General features: G+C 39.9%; 1 protein-coding gene across 12 annotated transcripts in view; it reads right to left on the bottom strand.

Annotated features, from left to right (window-relative positions):
* The window catches only part of LOC114242152 (uncharacterized), a 46,798-nt gene that overhangs the window by 16,623 nt on the left and 6,853 nt on the right, over positions 1-23,322 (bottom strand). For 2 of the 12 annotated variants that reach the window (XM_089730024.1, XM_089730026.1), the window contains exons 12-45: positions 22,868-22,968; positions 22,329-22,584; positions 22,094-22,254; positions 21,621-21,867; positions 21,081-21,240; positions 20,718-20,974; positions 20,281-20,379; positions 19,861-20,100; positions 19,522-19,659; positions 19,192-19,367; positions 18,707-18,950; positions 17,963-18,117; positions 17,611-17,726; positions 17,195-17,307; positions 16,530-16,732; positions 15,574-15,807; positions 13,172-13,307; positions 12,312-12,581; positions 11,736-11,858; positions 10,928-11,044; positions 10,420-10,526; positions 9,821-10,020; positions 9,416-9,632; positions 8,968-9,084; positions 8,426-8,500; positions 7,014-7,206; positions 6,269-6,363; positions 5,171-5,230; positions 2,246-2,551; positions 1,903-2,061; positions 804-1,799; positions 666-725; positions 223-313; positions 39-142 (exon numbers count right to left, since the gene is read on the bottom strand). In XM_089730024.1, coding sequence (XP_089586150.1) covers positions 39-142; positions 223-313; positions 666-725; positions 804-1,799; positions 1,903-2,061; positions 2,246-2,551; positions 5,171-5,230; positions 6,269-6,363; positions 7,014-7,206; positions 8,426-8,500; positions 8,968-9,084; positions 9,416-9,632; positions 9,821-10,020; positions 10,420-10,526; positions 10,928-11,044; positions 11,736-11,858; positions 12,312-12,581; positions 13,172-13,307; positions 15,574-15,807; positions 16,530-16,732; positions 17,195-17,307; positions 17,611-17,726; positions 17,963-18,117; positions 18,707-18,950; positions 19,192-19,367; positions 19,522-19,659; positions 19,861-20,100; positions 20,281-20,379; positions 20,718-20,974; positions 21,081-21,240; positions 21,621-21,867; positions 22,094-22,254; positions 22,329-22,584; positions 22,868-22,968 — 6,326 coding nt within the window. The remainder of the gene's footprint in view (positions 1-38; positions 143-222; positions 314-665; positions 726-803; positions 1,800-1,902; positions 2,062-2,245; positions 2,552-5,170; positions 5,231-6,268; positions 6,364-7,013; positions 7,207-8,425; positions 8,501-8,967; positions 9,085-9,415; positions 9,633-9,820; positions 10,021-10,419; positions 10,527-10,927; positions 11,045-11,735; positions 11,859-12,311; positions 12,582-13,171; positions 13,308-15,573; positions 15,808-16,529; positions 16,733-17,194; positions 17,308-17,610; positions 17,727-17,962; positions 18,118-18,706; positions 18,951-19,191; positions 19,368-19,521; positions 19,660-19,860; positions 20,101-20,280; positions 20,380-20,717; positions 20,975-21,080; positions 21,241-21,620; positions 21,868-22,093; positions 22,255-22,328; positions 22,585-22,867; positions 22,969-23,322) is intronic. The other 10 variants (XM_089730028.1, XM_089730027.1, XM_028173201.2 and 7 more) reach the window with 10 other exon arrangements.

Here is a 23,322-nt window from a genome sequence, read left to right on the forward strand (position 1 = left end):
GAAATCTATAATCACTTATCATGTGTAAATAAACTCACAGCTAGCTCGTTACTAGGATTGCCCGGAGACGGTAGTGGTTGTGGACTCCCCAAAGGAGAAGTTTGCTGCCGACTACCATAAGGCACAACACCGACTCTCATCCCTGCATTAATAAACGAAAAATGGATAAAAGTTGTCGGTGTATCTTAATTAACTTTTTTATAATTAAGTTTTTCTTTTTACCTTGTTGATGATGAGGTGGCCGAGCGAACCGGGTGGGCATTGGTGAACATCCAGAAGCCGGTCTTGAAAATCGAGCACCACTAAAGTCCGCCTGAAATAGGTCAGATAATATCACAGCAAAGCTACACAAAAAATATGCTGTATACAGCGTCCTTGAAAACCCAAAACCCATCTGCAGTAGTAAATATCTTTATTTGACTTTCCTATATAACTTGTTCTACCCTTCCCACTACTTCCTATTTAGTCGCATTGACCTATATCATACCATATTTTTCGACCAGGAAGGAGTCATACATTCTGCTCTGAAGGGATAGCTATTATTCGAATGAAAGAGATGTCGACCTATTCTGTATCAATATTGGCCATCTATCCTTGTCCTATGGAGTCCTACATCATGGAGCTAAAAATCAGAGTCATTTAAATTATTTTGTCTCAATACATACGTTTTGTAGCTGTGGCGAATGTGATGATACAGGACTTTGTATTTGTGATTGCTGATAAATCTGGAATATTTTTTTTATTATTAAAAACTAGAATTTTCGTGTTTATTTTAAGTATAAAATAAAATGAACATTTTTTACCTGTGGACTCCGACTGGGCGTAGGTAGCTGAGGACTTGTTCTTTGAGCTTGTAGTTGTTGAAGAAAATGTTGCGGCGACATTGATGTTTGCATCGGTGATTGTTGAGTATGCATTGGAGATTGTTGGACGTGCATTGGCGATTGCTGAGAGTGCATCGGACTCTGTTGGTGCATCGGAGAATGTTGTGTGGTCATTTGTTGCTGTGCGTGCATCGGCGACTGCTGATGCATTGGCGATTGCTGCGGATGCATCGGAGACTGCTGAGGATGTATCGGTGACTGTTGGGGGTGCATCGGAGATTGTTGTGGATGCATCGGTGACTGTTGCGGATGCAGCGGAGATTGTTGAGGCAGATTGGTTTGTTGGACGTGCATCGGTGATTGTTGAGAATGAAGTGGCGACTGTTGCGTGTGATGCGGAGATTGAGTGGAAGGATGCAGCGGGGACTGTGAGGTGTGATGCAGCGGCGACTGCTGCGAGTGGAGCGGTGACTGCATCGGCGAGGTGAGATGATGGAGCGGTGACTGCGGCGCGAGGGAGTGCAGCGGCGACTGCGACTGCACGTGCAGCGGCGACATGGCGGGGCGCGGGCCGGGCGCGCGGGGGGCGGGCGCGCGCTGCGCTGCGAACTGTAGCATGCCGGCGCCGCGCTCCTGCCCCGACAGTTGCCGCACCAGCTGCGGCTGCGGGACGGCGCTCTGTTCGATGACGAGCGTGCGTCCTTGTACGAGCCGGCTCTGAGCGCTCAGCGGTGACGTCACCAGTCCAATCCTTTGCTCACCACTGAGGACCGTCTGCTGACTCCGAATCAACGTCTGCTGCTGTTGGATGCCCAACTGCATAGGTCGATTGATTGTTTGCTGCTGATGTTGCTGCTGTTGGTTCATAGACTGAGCCTGGTTGAGCGTGCCTTGATTTGTCGCTATCTGCTGTTGATTTATTATAGTCTGCTGAGCCAGTTGAGGATTTTGTTGACGTTGTTTATTTTCATATTCCTGGAATTTTGTAAGTGGTTAATCGCGTTCATACAACTGTAGTTCGTTAAGAATTTATGATAAGAAAATTAAATATGAAGTAGTTATCATAACATTAGCTTACCTGGATCAACATACTGTGCTGCCTGGCTTGCTTCCTGGCGGCGTCCAAGTGTTTCTGCAGAGCCTGCTGTTCTGCTGACACGCGCTGTAACTCGGCTGCGTCGTTTGGTAGCAACTCATTCCCCGACTTACGTAGCTGCCGTTGCTTGCTATTTAATGACTGAAAAATAAAAAAACACCGGTGTAGAACAAAAGTCAACTAAGAAATAAAGAGTGCAGGATCCCAAGGGGATTCTCGAAATAATAAAGAAGAGGGAAATATTGCCAAAACGAAAAGCAAAACAAAGGGGGTTCTGCTACGCACTACAAAGCTTACGAACACGAAAGCGCACTACGGAGCTCACCTTGCGAATCTTGCGAAGTTTCTGAACCTCGAGCTCGTAGTAACGCTGTTGCTCAACTGCGAAGACATTGAATTGCTTGAGCCACTGCTCGTAGAGGCGGCGCGCGTGAAGGTCGGCCTCGGAGTGCGAGCGGTCGGAGGGCGCGGGCGGCTGCACGGGGGGCACGCCGGCGAACAGCGGCACGGCGGGGGGCGCGGGCGGGGCCACCACCGCCGGCGCCGCCACTGCGCCGCCGCCCCACTCGCCCTCCCGCTCCTGTTCGCGCTTCTCCTGCTCCAGAAGCTCCTCGAGAAGCAACGGTTGCTCCTGATTTATGTTCTAATTGTTAAACGTTGCTATCACCCACTGGTGATATTTCAATTCCTTTCAAATTTTTTACTATTTCAGTAGTTTTCAATCATTAAGTTACCTGTCTCATCTTGATATATGAGAAATGTACAATTCAATTCTCTTTATATATTTCAGAATCTAACCAAGTTTTTCGGTAGTATTTTAGGGCTGTCATCAATTTAACACTGTATGTGATTGTCTTCATATTGTGTTTTATTTAAAAAACTAAGTGCAGTCTAATCACAAACTACAGCAAAAAATAATAATAGAATGGGCTAATTAAATTCAATGCTTTATTTGTGTCAATAATTACTATTTAAGAAGTTCTCTTTAACTACAATACAGAAACTAAGATAATGAAACGATCTAACGGTTAAAATTAAACGAACACCATCCCTGACGCGCTAGAAGTTGATTAGCTCCACCATTAATAACTAGACAGATGAGACAAGCAACCTAGATTTATAGCTTAGATTAAATGAAAATATTTTTTGAAAGAAATTACCGTCTAATTTGTATCTACAAATGGCAGCTCATTTACATTAATTTCAAGATTAAGAAATAAAAGCTGACTTTGTAAGTGTAAAGTATATTTATATGATTTATATCCATGTAGCTATGGATTTCAATTATGAAATTGGAGTTTGTGATTATCATCGTTGTATAGTTAACTATCATATGGTCTGGTTGAAAAAGCAGAAAATGACGACCTCACAAAACTTATATTATACTTATTATATTTAAATGTTACTACAATGTATCTACCGACATAGCCGGAGATATAACAAAAAAAAGAGCAATTTAGTTTTTCAAACGACCTAAGCCAATATAAAAATTGAACTCCCATTTACGTGTATATAGACAGACACGTCTGGTTAATAACAAAACCATATCACTAAATGCTTATTGTTTATGTAAAGTTAACATTACGAAACAAAAAAGTAAAAACGCTATTTAAAAATGTTCTCTTGTACTGAACGCGACCTCACAGAATTAGGGACTTTGCTTTAGTTGCGGGTAGTTTTATATTACATTAGTCGAGTGGACGTTATGGATCACCTCGTGGTTAGTAGTTATCGAATACCACAGACATCTATATAATACGTAAATGCATCAACCTCGAAACAAGTCAAAATCTCATACGGGACGTAGACTTCGCGGCCGTGATATCCCAGATGCCGATACATAACTTTTTTTTCCTACCTAGGCTGACAGCTTTGAGAAGCTATGTCAGCGTAACCGGGCTAGTAGGAGAGCTCACGGGGCTCAAACCGGGAGTGTTGCTAACACTGGCCCTAGCAAGAGCAGTGCTTCGCAGAATCTACCACCGGATCGGAAACGCAACCCGAGAAGATCCGGCGAAAAACTCAGTGGGCTGTGTCTATGGGTTAATATACTCGTCGAGCTCTTCGTCGCAAGCGACGGGTTCGGCGAGGACGGTGACCGGTGCTTGAGGTACCTAAAAGCACCGTTAATGGATCGGGAGGATCCGTAATGACGTGTCTAGGGCGACGTCGGCTGTTTACCATTCGGTCCACAAGATCGGGTATGGTTTGCTAACGAAAAGCCCTACTAAAAGAGAATATGAGCTGAGTAAAATGTAATGTATTCATACTTGTTATAGAATCGCAAGTGAACCCGCTAAAATATTTATCTCACACCAAAATCCTACATATAAATTAAATGTGGTAATTATTAATATATAATTCCTAGTCCTTGTGTTCCATGCCTTTTAATGATTTTTGTTATATTTACAATCAATTTAAACACTAAACGTTAGAATACCGAATATGAATGCATAATGTTTTAGTACACAATGTATATGAGCTGCGTATTTTAGATGGTTATTCGGTTACAAGATAATTTTACAACCTATCCAACCTATTTCTTTGTAACCAATAATATTACTTATTACCAATAATATTATGATAATATTACTTTTTTTTGTAGAAAGATAGTGTTCTAGTGTTTAGAAGGATGCTGAAAAGGTAAAAAGGTTAGTCAGTGCGCATGCGTGCTTGCGACAAAAGCATAGTAATAAGCGTTAAAACAGACACAAAGGTGGTTAGCGGTGACAAGGCCCTCTATGCTCGTCGTGTGCAGGACCCGTTCTAGAGAAGGAAACGGGAAATATCTAAAGTAAACATGAACGTAGGACAGGATTGTAAAGATTAATTTAATACTAATTACTTTTAACGAATTGTTTCCATTAAATATTGAGTCGAATTGTTAGTTAATTAGAATATTTTAGTCATGGTTCATTATTGTGAAAAGATAAAAATAATTAAAGGGATCATCAGTGGAGTTTATACTTGCGATACCAGATAATGTTAGTAAAACATTAGTCATGTAGGTAAATGTGAGCATTGGTTGGCAATGGATGTAAATGGTGAAAGAAAAAACGTATCTTTCTCGCTTTCCTCTGAACGCAAGAAGAGAATCATTTTCAAAATTAAATTTGTATATTTGAAAGATATTTTTTTAGTATTGTAAGAGTAATGCGGACTTTCGTAATACGCACGAAGGTCTGAAGAGGGTGAGGGGGTTGGGGGCGGCGGGGGGGTTTTAGTCAGGTGGATGAGTGTGTGTCCTGACCTGCAGCAGCAGCGGGCGGCGATGCAGCCAGTCGGCCCACGCGTCCGCCTCATAGGGCACCTGCCCGCGCCAACAACCAACATGCAAACAACACGCCTGTACTGCGCTGTACACCTGCCTACCTGTCGCCCTCGCTACGTACCAGCTCAACAAACAGCATCACAACTCTCAATCTCACACATTTATAGTACAATACCATTTTCCAAAATTATACGAACGAAACAATTGAAGTGGTACACGGAAGGCGAACGATTCAATATACCCATGCAATATTAGTCCTCGAAGTATGTAAGCTATAATTTAGATCTCAAAGTGTTATAAGGTATAATTTTTTTAATTTTTTTTAATGTATTTAAATTTTGAATGGAAACCGTGTTACAATTTCGGGATTCGTTACGTTATCACCGTCACCAATGAGAAGGCGTTAATATTGCTCTGGATATCAGAACGCAAACATCACATCTGCTACGCGGTCAACTTAAAAGCTCACGAACATCATTATTACCGGTCCGTATAATTACACAATACGCGTCAGAATCGGTCATCACAAATCAGCACTCGACAACGTGAACCAAAGCGTCTGGCATACACTTAAAGCTGCTGAATTCTATTCGATGGTTCGTCGAATAAAACTCAAAGTAGGACACGGAAATCAAAAATTACTTCATGCACGACAATATTAAATAATTTTATACCGTTAATATAATCGGTACTCTTACGTGATTCATATTGACTATTAAATTACATGAGAAAAAAAAACAGCAACGGGGTTTGTATGTTTTACTTTATGTCGATTTTGTTTTAACGTCTTTGAAGATAATGAAATTTTAAATGAATATAATTAAAATTATATTATTATGTTTAATAGACATGTTACATAATATGTAGAGTGTATAATTATTAATTTATTAATGGGTTGCAACTAATTTTAGAATGTTAAAGTGAAAGATAAATGACAGCAGATTTTAACAATCGTTTTAATGAATATCACGTTTATCCCTGTATAGGCGTCGACAGTGTAAACTTCAAAGACGTTTGTCGATGCGTGCTGCATGAGCAGGTCGTGTGGGTAGGGGGTAGCGAGTGTGGTGTGCGTACCTGCGGGTAGGGCGGGGGCGGCGGCTGCGGGGGCCGCGCCGTGCCGGGGTAGGGCGGGGGCGGGGGGGCCCGCGCGTTGCCTGCCCCCACGGTCGCTGTGTAATCAATTCATATTATTGCTACTACATATTATATTATTGCGTCGGTATTCTGTAAAGTCCATACATAGATGTACGAATACATAGATGTGCGGATACATAGATTACGTTATGTATGCTACTTTCATTCAGGTCAAGTACAGAAGTATGATATTACGTCTGAGATTATCATTTAGTTTTACAGGTAATTTCTAAGCAAAGATACACATCATGGCACAAGTGTTACAATCGAATGAAATTATTATTCACTCATAAGCGAAATCGGACAATGAATGCAATGATCATATTGTGAAAAAGATACATAATTTTTATATTATTTTTAATACGCTTTTATTAGCTTCAGACGTATGTATGTAACGGAATATTTGAACATGATTTTGACCCCCTTCAAAACGTCGGATTAACTCGACATTTGGTAGACTTATTAAGGACCGATGACAATTCATTACAAAAAAAAAATTTAAAAAAAAAATTACATTCATTAACATTTCATATAGTATACAACAGATATACAAAAGACTTAAATAAAAACAATAACTACAATCTCGGAATAAAACAAAAGCAATAATAATAATAAAACAAAACAAGCCCCCTTTCGTTTGTTATTTATACATAACAGGTAGGTAGAGAAGGTCGAGAATACGAACCTGCGTAGGGCAGGTGTTTGAGCGCCACGGAGCGGTCCTCGCGGACGACCCCCACAGCGCCGTCGGCCCCCACGAGCTGCGTGCCGGCGGCGATGCAGCGGCCGGTGGCGAGCGCGGCCTTCACCTGCGCCGTCATGGCGCTCACGATGCTGGCGGTGTTCACGCCGCTCTGCACCGCGCCTTGCACACGGTTCTGCACCCATACACAATTCCCATAACGTCGTTGTTAAACCAAAATTTGCTATGTGCACTTTTTGAGATTATTACTTTTCGACCTTTTCGTATAGTTCACAGCCCTATCTACCGTATAAAAAAAACTGTTATGACTGTGTCTATAACTTTAATATTTATCTATAGCTTCCATTTGATATAGTTCTTAAAAATTCACCTTCATATAAAAGTTTATACGAAAATGTTTTTACTCTGTACGATATACTGTTTTTTTTTGCCCTACATATAATATATGATTTACTAGCGAAACTTGAGCTCAGTAAGCTGCGACTATCGCTAAAGGTCTAGTAGAGTATCTCGATGGTACTTTACTAATAGAACTGGGCAAATATCTCATTAGAAGATCGTATGCCGCCGCCACCTTCAATAATAGGTTGGGTTTTCAATTCAATCTTCAAGCTTTTTTTTTGTTTAAGTAATTTCTAGTAGCTTTTCAACCTTTGCCAGGATGGGTGAGCGACCTTAGGCTCAGCTAGGAGATATGGGTTCAGAAGAGTCTACCACTGTCAGTAGTGAACCCAACATAAATAATATGTAAATTTGATTTTATTTATTTATTTATTTATTTATTTAATACAAGGAGAACCAACAGCCAACTAACAAAGTATAATAATATAACAAATAATAGAAACAAAAAGCCAATTAAAGGTTTATATTATGTTTATAAAATGTTGCTCCTTCATTGTGTGTAAAATGTTCAGATAATATTTTTTATAAATCATATCTGTTTATTTATATGCTTTTAAAAAAGTTGTTTATATTATGCTGGTACGAATAACACTATCTGTCGTCAGAGAGCAAAAACGGATGTCGAAGCAACCAGAAAATCTCTGATATGTTCCAGAACATTCTCGAACATTCTAGTCCCATCGAGTGTTCTAATGCTCTTGACTAGATGTTTTTGACATAGACAAAACGAGCCTAGAACATGTATTAAAGCGTGATAGGCACACATGCACATGAAAGCAGTTTTATTCGAAGCAAAACGACGAACGGATCTTCTGAAGCGAATCGAAGAAATTAATTGTGGTATTGAAGTCTACCGTAATTGTCGTAAAAATTAAATTGAGTTTTAATTAATGTTTCGGTGAGTTTTTATGTATCCTGAGCGCCCCAGCTCAGTAGCAATAGCTTAACGGATAAGCGAAAACCTTTAGTACGAATATTATAATTGTACATACTTGTGTGAAGTGCAGTTGGTGTGCGGACGCGTACTGCGGCTGCGCTCGTTGTAGTACGGGCACCAGTTGTGTACCCTGAACGATGCATTACATGGTTAATATTGTTTTTATTTTTATTATCGGTAGATCCTACCGCTTTTTTGTTTAAATTGGTGCACGACCTCACGTCACGGTCACGTCACGTGAATGCCGCTACCCACCTTCAGATACGGGATGTCGAAGTCTCAATTGTATTATATACCAACAGATCCATCCTTCAAACCGAAAATCCTAAGGGCTTTACGGCAAAAATACGCAGGATGTTGGAAATAGACCATTAAGATTCAACAAAAGGACATTGACATTTTAAAAAAAAAAAAACTTCTTCTCAGTTCTTCAGAAAACATTATCTGGTCAAGTGATTATTATTCATATCATAATCGTAATTTATATATATATATATATATAATGTATGTAAAAAAAACGCAATAAATACCACTGTTTTGTAAATATGAAAATACTGTAAAATAATTTAAAGGTCATTAAAAGTTTAAAAAACAAACCTGCTGATGTATTTGTAGACGTTGCTGTGCGTTAGCGAACATGGGCTGGAATGGGGGGTGCTGTGTTTTGTCATCACTCTCCAGCTTCACTTCAGACTTGATTGCTTGCATGGCAGACTGATAAACAAATTGTTCATAAATGAGCTGTAATTTGAACCATCGCCCTTCAACTTCTCTCGCAAAGCGATCGCATTACTATTTGAGATTGAAGGGTGGGGGGTAACCACTGTTTCTTGTTGTGGTCGGGGTACATGAGCTTACTTATCATCTGATACTGTGAAAAGGGCAGAATCAAGTTGCTAATGATTATTTTTAAATCACAATTTCCCATACCATCGACTTCAATATTGTAGCTCAAGTGTGGCATAAATTATTCATTCATGTATTTATTTAATCATATGCTACAATAAAATATTTATAGTTTAGTAACAAAGAAATATGCACTCACTTGTATAGTCATTTGATGGTTCTGTGTGATAACCCTCTGAATTCCCTCAGTGTACATGTGTGCCATGCCGGGCGGGGCTCCCTCTAGTTTAACATCTTGGTTTTCAGTTTTAATTTCTGTTGTTTCTGATTTCACTTCCGTAATGTTACCGTCTATGATCTTTCCAGTTTTCTGAATTATTAAGTGTTTTGTTTCCGATGGATGTTCGTGTTCCTCACTAAAACAAAATTATTATTTTATTATGAAAAACATTCCAGCTGCTTATAATATTATTACTATTTGTTTGTTACTATTTGCCACAATAGTCGACTGACTACCACCACGTTGTACAATTCGTCTTCGTTTGACAGTTTTGTCCAATATCCTGTTTAAAATATTGTGAAGCAGTTAAGGGGGATGACTAACGTGCGATCCCGCTTGGCGAGTCTGTCGGTGACGTCATCGGCCCGCTCGAGGCGGTCGAGGATGTGCTCGGCGTCGTCCAGCGCGGCGAGCTCGGGGTCCGCGTACTCGAGGATGTTGAACTGCTCCCCGATCTCTGACGTAAGCGACTCCAGCAGCTTGTCGTCGTCTTCGCTGCCGAGCCCGGTCAAGATGTCGCCCACCTGCATTCGACGGATATAATCGAATAGAATTGTTACTAAAATTCAAACTACCTATAAAACTATCTACAAAATGACCATAAATAGTTAAGACAAAAAACATTAACTATACATTAAAATTTTCTATCAATCCATAAACAATTTCCTCCCAAAAAATAATTTTAGAAACATATTAACTAAAAACTCCATTGAGAAATATCTTGGTAATTTTCTTCTGAAATAATTTCATAATAAAGTGCTAATATCATCATCGTCATAGTCGGTTGCTTTTGGCAGAGCAGTCGTGGCATGTGGAATTCTTGTTTATTAAAAAAGCCTTGATAGATGTTTTCCATAGTTTGCGAACTGCGGCTTGGTGCACGCACTCGTCAAGTAGGGTTTCGTTATTAAATGCTAATATACCTCTCCAATATTTCCAGGATCTTGTTCCAACTTGTCCATGTCGGCCATGTCCATTTCGTCAGTGCCATGTTCCTGGTTACCGTGCTCCTGCTTAGACTCAGCACCAGCTATGAGAGATGTACAATATTATTTTCTGCTTTATTCAATGCTACAATGTAACATCATAGTAAGCATTCGATTTGTTGGTAATTCAAGTTTCAAATCATACGACATTTAGATTCGTAGATTAGTTTGTGTTGCATTCTACCTCATAATGTACTCCACCCTAAAATCAAGTTGATATTGTCTTTAGTCAACTTGAAGAACGATTGTGGAGAGGATCTATAATAATAGTTAAACATGATTTTTTTTTTTCTGCTTCACATTTCATGTTTGTTCATGAAAATTAGTAGTAGTGTTGCAAATACCATCTACTCAACATGGAGAGTATGAGATTTTATTATAGACATGGAAACTTTTAATAACATACGTATTAAAAAAAAAAAATATAGTTTTACAGTATACTTGCCATGGGACTGGGCGATGACACTTTGTTTTTGTTCAATGACTTGTTGCATCGTAGAGTTTCCAGCATTCTGTTGCATTTGGACATTTTCTGTAGTTATAATGCGTTGCTGCATGATCACTGAAACGTTAGCGTTAAATTTCTTTTACATTTATTAACAGTTCCAGTTCAGTTCAGCTCTTGGATTAAATTCTCGTTTTATTATATAAAAAGGCTTTATTGGCAAGAAACATAAAATACTTCATGTATATAAAAAGGCAATTATTTAATTTTAACCGTTTCATATAGGTCATGTAAACTGCGTATAGTGATCAACGACAGCGTAACCCAATTGCGAGATTTTCAAATCGAACTAATTTTTTTAAACACAAAAGCACATAATATCTATACATTAACTAACTAATTGCATACGTGATGCAAAAAATTGTACCCCTTTTACGAAAATTGCGCGGACGGAGGGATATGAGATTTCCCAAAATTTATAGAATATAGAGGAGTGCAGAATGTTAGTATTTTATTTAAATTACACATAATAAAAACATTACACACACTACCATGTATTTGACACATACATAATAATATATATACTCTTTGTTTATTGTCAAACTTTTGTTATTGCTTGAAGTTTGTGGTCAAATTGAGAATAGGTTAATATTGTTTATCTTTAATATTACTTGTCTATAGCATAGCCTTGGCGAAATCTTTGGTTATAGAAGTATAATAGTTATTGACAATAGAACCATAATTCGCGGGACCACTAGTATAGAAAATTAGCCATTTTGATAGTCATGAGAATTTGAATAGCACTAACGTTGTTCTGGTCTGTGTTGTGGGAGTCCCAGGGTCCGCGTGCGCAACGCAACGGGTAGCGGAGGTCGGAAGGGCTGGCCCTCTTGACTCTGTACTGTATTTGCACCACCTTCTTCTGTCATACCTTTATATAAAAATTAGTAGCATAACTTTTAAATAAAAAGTGAATGATGGACAATCATAATATAGCCAGAGTCTTACTTAATAAGTCTTTCTGTTAAGCTAAAGGTGTGCGTGAGTTAAGACTTCTCTATTATTTCCGACCTTAAGTACAAGTAGCAAGCCTGTTCGGGTTGATTCTGCCATTTTATTTATTTATACCAAGTAATTATGTATTTTTGTTTAAAGGGCAAGAATATAACAACTGCTGTGCCAGGGAAACTTAGATCTCGTGTCGGGGCTGACGGCGATATTCACAATCGTGTCAATGAGTTCCAGTAACTGATTAGCATCAGTGGGTCGTGAAAGCGGATACCCGTTTATCATTAAAACGTAAAGTTTGCATTAATTATTTACTCACGAGTCCATAAATGTTTAGAAATAAAGATCAAGGTAATGTTGGGTACACGGTACGTACGCGGGGGCCACATCTTGTCTGGGTGTCGTTGGAGCAGGTCACGCAGCTGGCGGTTGATGTCCTCGTTGTTCCCGTAGTGCAGCGGGAAGCGTTGCGCGGTGAAGGCGGCGCGGGGGGCGTCCGGGGGCGCGGGACTGGGCGTCTGGGGGGCCGGGGTGGGGGCGGGGGCGGGGGAGGGGGCCGGCGAGGGAGGCGGCGCCGTCCCGTCTCCGGCACGGAGTCTCTGCATGGCTGCTGCCGTACCATACCGGACTTCGTTACGTACGTGTTCTTGGTGTGTCAATCGAAATGATACATTGTCAAAACGATAAAACGATTTCATTTATAGTGCACTTTATTGCCTTAATTATGACAATGACTTCTGTTTCTCTGTGTAATAAAATCTATAAGCCCTATTAAATTGTATATTTGAAAATATTGCATATCTCCAGTTGTATATGAATTATAATAAAATATAAAGTAAGCTAGTAGTAGGTTATTGATCTTTTGTTGAAGCCTTTCATTTGAACCCCCTATTCATGCAGTTACAAACTGAATATGTATTCAAAGTTATTAGCCATTCAATAGTCAATAGAATGTAACTTTACATTTATGATATAAATGAAGACATGAGTGGATGAAGGGGTTAAGTACCATTTTTAAGATTTTCGAGTTTTTACATTGAACAGAGATGTTATGTGCTTATAAACCATATTAGACATTAAGATGAAGGAATTATGTACGAAGACCAAAGTACAAGTAACAAAAGGTTATTGCCCGTTTTCTCAAAATTAACAAATTGTATCATATCCCCTTCATCCATTCAGGTCTTCAAATAATAAATAATCAAAATCCCTTAGGCAGTGTCGCCAAGTCTGTACCTTGCATCCGTTGATCGTGTATGATCTGTTGTTGCTGCTGGGTCTGCTGCTGGCGTTGTTGCTGCAAGTTCTTCCACGCCCTCTCCTGCTCGGCCTCTCGAGCACTACGCTGCTGTCCACAAGCCCGTTCCTGTTCCTACACCATATAAACAAACACATTATTCATGCGAAAACAAATAGAATGTACAGAACCTAAACTGACTCAAGTTTTAAAATTTAAAATGACAATTTTCCACAATTCGACGCTTGAAAGGCAAACGTGACTAAGCGAATACCTGAAAAAAATCTATTTTAACGAATCTAGCTGTAGGATTGAAATGATTTTAATAGACCTAGAAGTACATATTTTTTGCGCATCGAATATAGTTATTGCCTATCATTTATACATAAAGCAGTTATTGTCGCTTAGTTACGTTTGCCTTTCAAGCGTCGAATATTTTTCTTTCAGCAAAATCATTTTACGCTTGAATCAGTGTTGGAACTGAACACTTAACTTGACGTCGTCCTTATTAAAAATCGTGTTTCGTTAGATTCATTCAATTTGAACAAATATTAGAATCGCGTTAAATAATGCAATGACGATATCAAGTATAGCTGAAGATGACATTAGTTCTGACATGCGTTTTCTACCCAGGCAGATTATAACTATAATCATACTATTGTAGACAATTTACATTAGTCTGCTTAACATTACAAATGTACAGACAGCACTGGTCCCGAGGCCAGACTGATCCAAACGGAAGTGTTTACTAATGCGAACTGTGGCCTGATGATCATTCACGGGGTCTCATATTAGAAGTTTTATACGGTTAATCCATTTAAGAAACTTTTCAAATACATATTTTTTGTTTTCTCTCTTCTATTTCGACTGTCAGAAATTAACATCAATACCATCGTTCGATTTTATAGAACAGTTCCTAGTTATCTAAGTGAAATTAAGATATAGGTACTATTTATTATTAGGACACTTCCATAGATAGATTCACAAATCATTGTTACATAATTATTTAGTTTTTTTTAAAAATCAATGTAACAAGTTACAAGCTTTTCACCAAGTATAAAGTACACAAGAATAAATGGAAATTCAAGTGTGTGTATGATATTATTTAGAATAATATAGTGTATTAAAATATGATTTTGTTATTTCTTTTAAGTGTAATTCATGCGATCTGTTATAGTATAAGATACTAAGTAATTTAAGAATATATTATCGAAATGATTAAATTACAATAATTTTCTTTTAGTAATTATACGACAGGCATATGTATTACCATTACTCTTAAGTTAAATATGAAAATTAATAACATGAACACAACATTAAGTAACAACTTGAAGAATGGTAGGTACTAAAATACACAATTACTCTAGATTTATATATCAAGATTATAAAACCAAAATTTATACAACACTTATTACCAAATACTATCGTATCAATTCGGTGAAATCTAATCTGAGATTGCTAAATTTCAATCAATACAGATTTGATTTTCCCGAATTTAAAACAATACCAATTCTTAAAATCACAAAGCTTACAGTAAGTACAATAAAGGCTAATTTCGCAAATCAATCGAGAACCAGAAACTACGATATGTTAGTTGTTAGCACGCCACATCCAGCCACCGATTGCTCCATGTTAAAGCCAACACTACCAAGGCGAAGCGGAAATAAAATAAAATAAACATTACGGACGACAGAGGACGCGGTTCCGGGAGGCATATCGGGATACAACGGGAAGGTCATCGTCCTCGCATAAAAAGCTTAAAGAAAAGTATAACAAAATAATCACACAGCTCACAACGCCATCGAGCAGCCAAAAGTCTTGTTGAGTGATTACAAATTTTGAATTTAATTGAGGTATGGCGAAGGACCGCGGTAGCGAGTTCGTGCGATCACCCAACAATATCGGAACGATACTCGCATACGCACCCTCGGGCCAGAGTTATGTGTTGTTCTTCAATAATTACAATTAGTGTTTTGATTGACTTTACGGTTTAGTGATCGCTACAGGCATTGCATATTTGTAGCGGGGAATTGTTTGACGTGTATGGTGTTGGTAGTGGGGTGTGGAACGAGTCTTGGCGACGAGTGGTACACAATGCGTCTTATCAACCACATCTCGACGCGACGCGACTAACTTATTTCTGTAGTGAACGGTTATTTAATGTTGTAGCGGAAAAAATATATTCAAAAATTGAAATAGTTAACCGTACTGAAAGGTAGCAAACAGACGAAAATATTACACATTATGTTCCTATAGCTTCGTTGTTTTTTTTTCCAAATATTTAATATTTGTAAGCTACGTTCCACACTAGATCAGTAGTCAGTATGCGGTAGCGGTGTGGTGTGGTGTGGTGGGGTGGTGGTCGGGCGGTGCGTGTGCGAGGGCGCGCGTGTCGCGGTACCGTGTGTTGCGCGAGGCGCGGCAGCGTGCGCATGATCTCGGAGGGGGTGAGCACGCGGATGTGCGCGTCGGCCTCCAGGAGCCCGGCCGCCGTGACCGTGACGTTGGGCGCGCGCACCGGACTGCCGACCGACGCCAGGAGGAGCGCGGGCGCGGCGGGGGCGGCGGCGGGGGGCGCGGGGCTGGCGGCGCGCGGCGCGGGCGGGCTGCGGTCGCCGGTGGAGCCGCTCGAGTTCTGTCGCGCGCCACTCACTACTGTTATTCTGCATCGGGACGCCAACGAACGTCTCCTGGGACGTCCGGAACCCTACCGTAGATCCTCTCGCTTCCACGTGCAGTCGGCACACTCTACGTCTGACGTCACGTTGCTTTGGCATTCAATTTTATGATGCTAATAAAGCGAAATCCGTTTTGTCCATTTGCGATCGCGATGCTCTGTGCGCGAATATTTACATATTTAACACTGAATCAAGCGATAGAATCTACAGCAGTGATTTCAAGCAAACGGCAGCTATGGCCGAGATGTTGTTTGTCCCTCTCTCAATGGACTTCCCAATCGAAATATTCAATCTTGCGATTTTTGTCAAGCATAATCTCTATAGCTCCATAGTTATTTGTGACCTAAACTAAACACAAATAGACCTTCTAAGCTATCGCTATAAAGCGACCAAATATCAGTTAAACATCTAATTTCATACACGTAGGTGGGATATTGCATTACCTATATTTTGAGATTGAAGTACATTTCAAACAACATGAATGAATGAAATGAATCAGGAAATCATTAAAGAACATCGAAAGGGACAGAATCTGATATTTCGTCTCCATTTTCTACCTCTAGCAGATATTAGTGATCTCGTCCTCAAAGTGTATAGTGAACTGCACACGATGTAAACACAGTGGTGAGTGAGTTGGGTTAGCACGCTGCACATCGACGGAGCACACAGACACACATACCTGCTGGGCTTTCTTCATGCGAATGGCGCTCCGGTTGTCCCTAGCCCTTTGCAAGTAGGGCGCCTTGTGCTCCGAGGGCAAGGCGCGCCACTTCTTCAGGATCTGCTTGCACCGATCAACCCAGTTGGGAAACTCGGTTTTCCATTCGGGGTGGTTTGTATTCGCGTACAGCACGGCGGATATCGTAGCCGCAGAACCTAAGCCTGGATGGAATTGGTAGAGTAGTTTTTTATTGCAATGATCGAAACGCATCAATCAAACGCATTAATTAAAGATTTTTTATCTGTACTGAGTGTAGGTCTAAAACGGAAATGTTGCCATCTACTAAGAGGTACCAAATCCAGCTCGGATGTGTATTGTAATGTCGATAGAAATAGATAAGGCCGGGGTATCTGCTACCGTTTACAATATGCCGTACCACTACTAATTATGTAAATTTGTAAAATTTCTGCAAGTTTCATTTACATTACAATAAATGCTATGCTACTATAGACGCTTCAGACTACACAGTTAACTAATCGAGTTCAGGTCTCCTCTACATTAATATTAATTTTTCTATTTAATGTGAACAATGCGCCGTAACTATGCACACCGCCAATAAAGCAGTTACAACTAAGTACAGATCTATGGAGTCGGCCGCTAGCTATTAGGGTGGCGATACTGACTCTCGTCGGCGCGCATCTTGTCGGCGCTGCGCTGGTTGTAGGAGGGCGCGGGGGCGGGCGCGGACTCGCTCCACGCGGACTCGCTCACCAGCGGACTCAGCGCGCCTCCGCTGCTGCAACAACATTAAACTCGTATTACTTGTGATGGAGCGAATACTTTATTCGACAATTATAAACGAAATTGATTGGGAGAAATTCAATCCATGATGTATATTTAACGTTATGTATAAGTATACATTTCAATAATTACACTGCGGATTATATATGAAAATTTAAGAATCAGTTCTAATCTGGTAATTTTAATCAGGTAAAGTCTGGTTTAACAGTTTTTCAAATAATTTTCTTGTTTAGTTTAAATATTACGACATTCGCTTAAGGGACGGTTATTTCATAACGAGTCTACTTGTAGAACTTACCTGTTCCCAAACTCCGAATGGTAGGGCGACGAGTACTCCATGGGACTCTGCAGCTGCTGTCTCTGAGAGTATGGAGTCATTGCATTCACATAGGATACTGATGATTCCTGTGATTCCTGTTTACAGACCAATAATGTAATATTTATCTCTTATAATTTAACTTTGTTATATCAGAAAATAATGAAGAGATAAACGTGGAATGGACATTGAGAAATGGGAAACTAACATAATATTGTTACTTACAACTTACACAAATCAATCTTATTTTTTCTACCTGGGATATTCTATACCTATACCTATTATACTCTTAACCTGTACAGTAGATAAGAACGAGCATGTCAGTTTCCTGTACCTGAGAGTCATCAGTAAGGACGCCCTTGAATATCTCGTCGACGTCGTTGCTGTCCATGTCGGGAAGCGTGTCGCGCACCATGGCGTCCAAGTTCACGCCCAGCAGCGACAGGTCATCTTTCGGAGATATTGTCGACGCTTGCGATGATGTGGTCTCTGGATTGTTAAATAGTTAATTAATCTCGTTTTATCTTCTTATTTAAGCTAAAGTACCAACTATAAAGATGTAATATTTGCGCGTTTGCCCGTATTATACAAGGCATGCATTTTTGTATACCCGATTGTGTTATTGTGGCATATTGAAACAATCTTATTGTATACTTTCGGTAGGCAGCGGCTTGGCTCTGCCCCTGGTATTGTTGAAGTCCATGGGCGACGGTAACCACTCACCATCAGGTGGGCCGTATGCTCGTCTGCCTACAAGGGCAATAAAAAAAAATAAAAAATACAATATATTATTTAAGCCTACTGCCTATATCCTAAATGGGTGACTTCAATTTTTAATTTAATTTACTCAAAAGTAATTTTTACTTTATTAATTTGAAACTTTAGTATCTAAAATCAAAGACATTTTTATTGTCAAATAGATAAAGGGGGTCCCCTATCAATTTACGTCATCGCCAACTGAAAGCACCTATTTTTTCTCCTCTTCAACATATAAATTTTTAGTACCTCTAAACAAGTAATTTCGATAGTGTTTCCAAAATTTTTTTTTAAGCATTAGGACATTTTTAAGTGATCTTACCACTGCTAAGGTTCTCAGTTTTCGTGCTATGGGTGGCGGATCCGCTTTCAGCTGCACCCACTGTCGATTCTCCTTCGTTGGTCTGGGGGCCCAACAAGGCATTCTTGAGGGCAGTAGAATCCTCAGTTTGTTTCACTTGACCATCATCTGACTCTGTCTTTATTTTCACACCGTCAGAATTAGTGTTGGATGGATCTTCTTTTTCTTGTTTCGGTTTTAGTGATTGCATTAACTCTAGTTCTTCCTGTATTGAAATTGTGATTTTGGTTTTTATGTAACATACCATTTGAAAGATTTCTTTTGTATATAAATTTTAAGCTTCTAAATATGAATTATTCTTTTTATTATCTTTTTGCTATTTTATATCGCTTAGACGAACGAAGCTCATCAGCACCACAACATAGATGACGCCACTAAGAGATTATATAATAATTTGTAGATATGACAAGACAAAAACAACAAAAACAGACAACACCAAAACTCACGTTATTAAGGGTGATGATAACAGTGTTATCATGATCATTGAAAGAAGTCAAAGCAGCCAGGACATCTTCGCCTTCACTGTCAGAATTCTCAAAGTCAAATTTAAAGTCTCGCAGTTCACGGTATCCTTCTGGGGTATTTGGTCTCAGAGTACCAGCTGGACTCTCTGAAGGGTTACCTGAAATAAGTGAAGTTTCAAGTTTTAACTATATATTAAAAGCACGCAATTCCAGAGGCAAAGAGGCAACTTCCAGTGGCATGCCTACTCCATTGATCCTTTTCTTATATACTTAATTTGTGTATGATATAATACTAAATGAAACGAAACTCACCAGTGGAACTAACAGCAGATTTCACTTGGGGATCGAGGAGTTCCTTTCCAAAAAAAGCTTCTTGCATGTAAGGTGGAAATTGTTCCATCAGTTTTGACCGTGGCTTTCTACGAGGTTTGCGCTTGTTGCTTGGGGATTCTAAATAAAAAGAGGATGTACTGACATTTTAACTACGCTAAATAGATCATTCTGCATAGATAAATCAGGATATTGTACTGTAAGGGCCTATATTCTATAATATATAACTGATTCAACCTCTTTTATAAAAGACTATAACCATTTCTGCACTTTCTTCCTATATATTATAGAGATAAAAACAAAATGCCATCAGTGTTTTACCTCCAGAAGCCTGTGTGCCGTCACCATCTTTGTCTTCATCTGCCTGAGCTTTGATTGTAGTCTGTCTTTGTCTAACCACGAAACCTCCAATACCCAGTTTATTAAGGTTTCTTTGTCGTTTCCTTCGCAGTACAGTCAGTCCCGAGTCTGTTGTATATACAGTGAACCCCTCAGGAGGGGGACCGTCGGTTAAAATGTTCCACAGAGTTCCTTCTTTAAAGTTTGCGTTAGGAGGAAGACCTGGAAAGAGTATTATATAAACATAACTAAATTTCAAGAAAATAAAATAACAAAATTTGGGAATTTATCAGAATATATTTATAATTAATTCTATTAAACTGCAATGTTGACTGATTTATCTTAATAAAATAAAATATATATTATTTGCTAATGAAATAAATATGATAACATTTAACGCACCTGGTTCATCTTTGACTTCGGCTGTGCTGTCAGGCTTGGAGTCGTCGGCCATCTCGACGTCAGCGTTCTGAACCACTGTTTCAATAGATGCCATTATTTCTATTCCAAAATGCCAGCGTCCCACACACAAAAACTCAGATTAGATACTGCTTTCGTATATTCTGGATTCTTAGTTGAAGGATTAATGAAATGTAAAAATTACGAACGGGAATGAAGCGTCAGAATAGCGATCGAAATTCAAAACAGAATCGAAATAATTCATCTTCTTATAACCTACATAAGATTGAATTCAGTAAAACTTAGTCATCAATTACAACCGAGAGCAGCATCAATGTAGTGTTTAGTGTTGAATGAAAAACGGAAAAGTATTAAACTAGCGTGAATGAATGTTGATAAATAAGTTGATATGTTGATAAGATGACTAAGGAGATAAGTACCGGCATCTTTGTCAGGGTTCTCATTTTTGAAACGCCTCTTTCGTCTGGTATGCGTGATGCCGAGGTCGGCCTCCAGCTGCTTCATGTGGTGCGCGCCGCGCTGCGACAGACACACGTCGTCCACGTAGTACTCGCCCGCCAAGCCCAGCGACTGCGGCGTGGGGCGCGGCGCGCTGCGGGCGGCGCTGGGCACGCACGCCACGCGCGCCACGTGCGGCGGCGCCGTCTCCGCGCCGCGGCATCCCACGCACTTGTACCTGCAGCCCCATCAATCGCTTGTTCACTTCTCTGAGCTTATCTAATTACCATTCTGATACGCCCATTTAATTACATATTAACTTCATCACACAAGAAGAAGCTCACCCAGCTCGACAGCATATTTCTGCATCATTCTCACTGCGGATTGAATCACAGGAAGCATGAAGCCACCGAGTACAAGCTTCGCACTGAATGATTAGTTCTCCATCTGAATAAGGTTCGGAACACACACAGCACATCACTAAGGAAGCGCACGGTGCACATTCTGGAAACAGAATAATGATGCATTACAAAATATATAAACACATACCTATATAATTTATAAAACAAGAAGTTTCTTAAGCCAAAAATTGTATCTTTCTACCATATTATTATGTTTGTAGTATGAATCTCCTAATCTTATTTTATTTCTCTTGCAAATGAATACAGCCCGTCGCTGATAATTATCTTTTTTTTTTTCACCTTAGCTGATAATAGCCTTGAGAGGCTATTTCAGCGTAACCTTAACTAGTAGATGAGCTTACGGGGCTCAAACCTCACGAATTTGCTAGAGCCATGCTTCGCAGATCTACCACCGGATCGGAAAAGCAACCCACTGAGGTGATCCGGCAAGAAACTGAGAGGGCTGTGTCTGTTTGTAGTTACCCGTGTAATTGTCGGTGCACCAGGAGAGCGCGTCGCGCGTGCCGCACGTGAGACAGCGGCGACAGCGCTCGCAGCGCCAGGCGCCGCGCGGCACGTCGGCCAGCGGCGGGCGCGCGCAGTACGTGTGCCACGTGGTGTCGCAGTCGTCGCACAGCAGCAGCAGCATGTCGTCGCCGCGGTTGCCGCAGCCCTCGCACACGGTGCAGTCCAGGCAGCGCCACCCCAACGTCACTATCACTTGAGATACCTATAACGCGCTCTTCAATTACACTTCCAAATGAATATTCGTGGGTATTTTAGAACCATTTCAGAATGAAAATCAAGGTGATTATTTTACTGGAAATATGGCAAACTGGCAAAATCGAAAACTAAGGGGAACAGTAAGTAATGCTGCAAAAATTAACAGGACAGTTTTGATGATAGTAAATCCTATATCATTTGATTTACGAAAATGTAACTTAATTTTTTATCACCTTTATGTTTACGCAGTACGGATGATAAGTCTGTCCACACTGGGCACAAGCAATAAGGCATCCCTCAGAGTCCGTACCGACAGCACCACACATAACGCACAAATCTTGTGTGAGCACAAACTTGTCTTTGCTTGAACACAGCACTAGTTTATTCTCCATTCCTAAAATTAATCATTTACAATTTTGTTACAGAAATACTTGAAAAGAAAAAAAATGTTTTTGCGTTTATGCATACCTGGATCATCTTCAGAGCTTTTACTGTCAGGAGCTTGGGGTCTTTGTAGCCCCAATCCTGGTACTCCAAAAACTCCTCGCATTTTAGGTTTAGATGCCCTTTTCCGACCGAAGTCTAAGAGAGAACGTTGGCGTTTCTGGAAGCCCAACTTGCCACCAGCAGGGAATCCACCCTTCAGTTTGTAGCCTCCAATTTTTTTCTTGGCTACCTTTGAAGATACTGAGAAAGGTTTTCCTTTTCCAAGGCCAACATCAGGCTACAATAAAAAATTAATATCACTAAAGTAAAGATGTTGCTTTTCACTGAATACTTCTGACTTGAGTATTTATTTTGAAACTGAATAATAACAGTGCTTTGTAATGGGCTGGACTGACAATTTAAATTTTCAGAGCTCTAAATGTCCATCTACACAAATAATCGAAAATATTATTCATGTTATTAAGATACACATTTATGAACCTCTTTTCAAATAATACATACGCCACTCGGTTTTTCATATAACGTTCTGAATCTGTTAACGTTAGTAAATTGATCATCACCTTTGTTTCAATCGCAAGTGGGTCCTGATCTTGTAAATTAGAGTTGTCATCTCCATATGAGGAATCTTGAGACACAGAAGCAGTGCTGTCTTCTTCAAAAGCTGTTAAAATTATTAGAATGAAGTTGTTTGAATTTTATAAATACTGAAATGAGCATTTGAAAAGTGAAATAAGTAGAGTACGCGTCACTTAAAAAGAACGCTGGCGGTCAAGCTGCGCAGTAGGCTATTTATCGATGTATTTGGTGGAATGAGGTGCGGCGCGGGGCGGGCGGGTCACCTGCCGCATGCTTGCCGGTGTGCTATTGGTTCGTCAGTCGACCTTTGCTTTCCGCGCTAGGTTCACGTTACGTTCGTTCTCAAAATACTATCGCGCACATAAGTTTTAATTACAAAATGGTTTTACATAGAAAAGTGAGAAAAATGATTTATGACGTATATTGTTTTATGAAGAAA

The sequence above is a fragment of the Bombyx mandarina genome, chromosome 09 (genome assembly GCF_030267445.1).
Source record: "Bombyx mandarina strain Sakado chromosome 09, ASM3026744v2".
Classification (NCBI taxonomy): domain Eukaryota; kingdom Metazoa; phylum Arthropoda; class Insecta; order Lepidoptera; family Bombycidae; genus Bombyx; species Bombyx mandarina.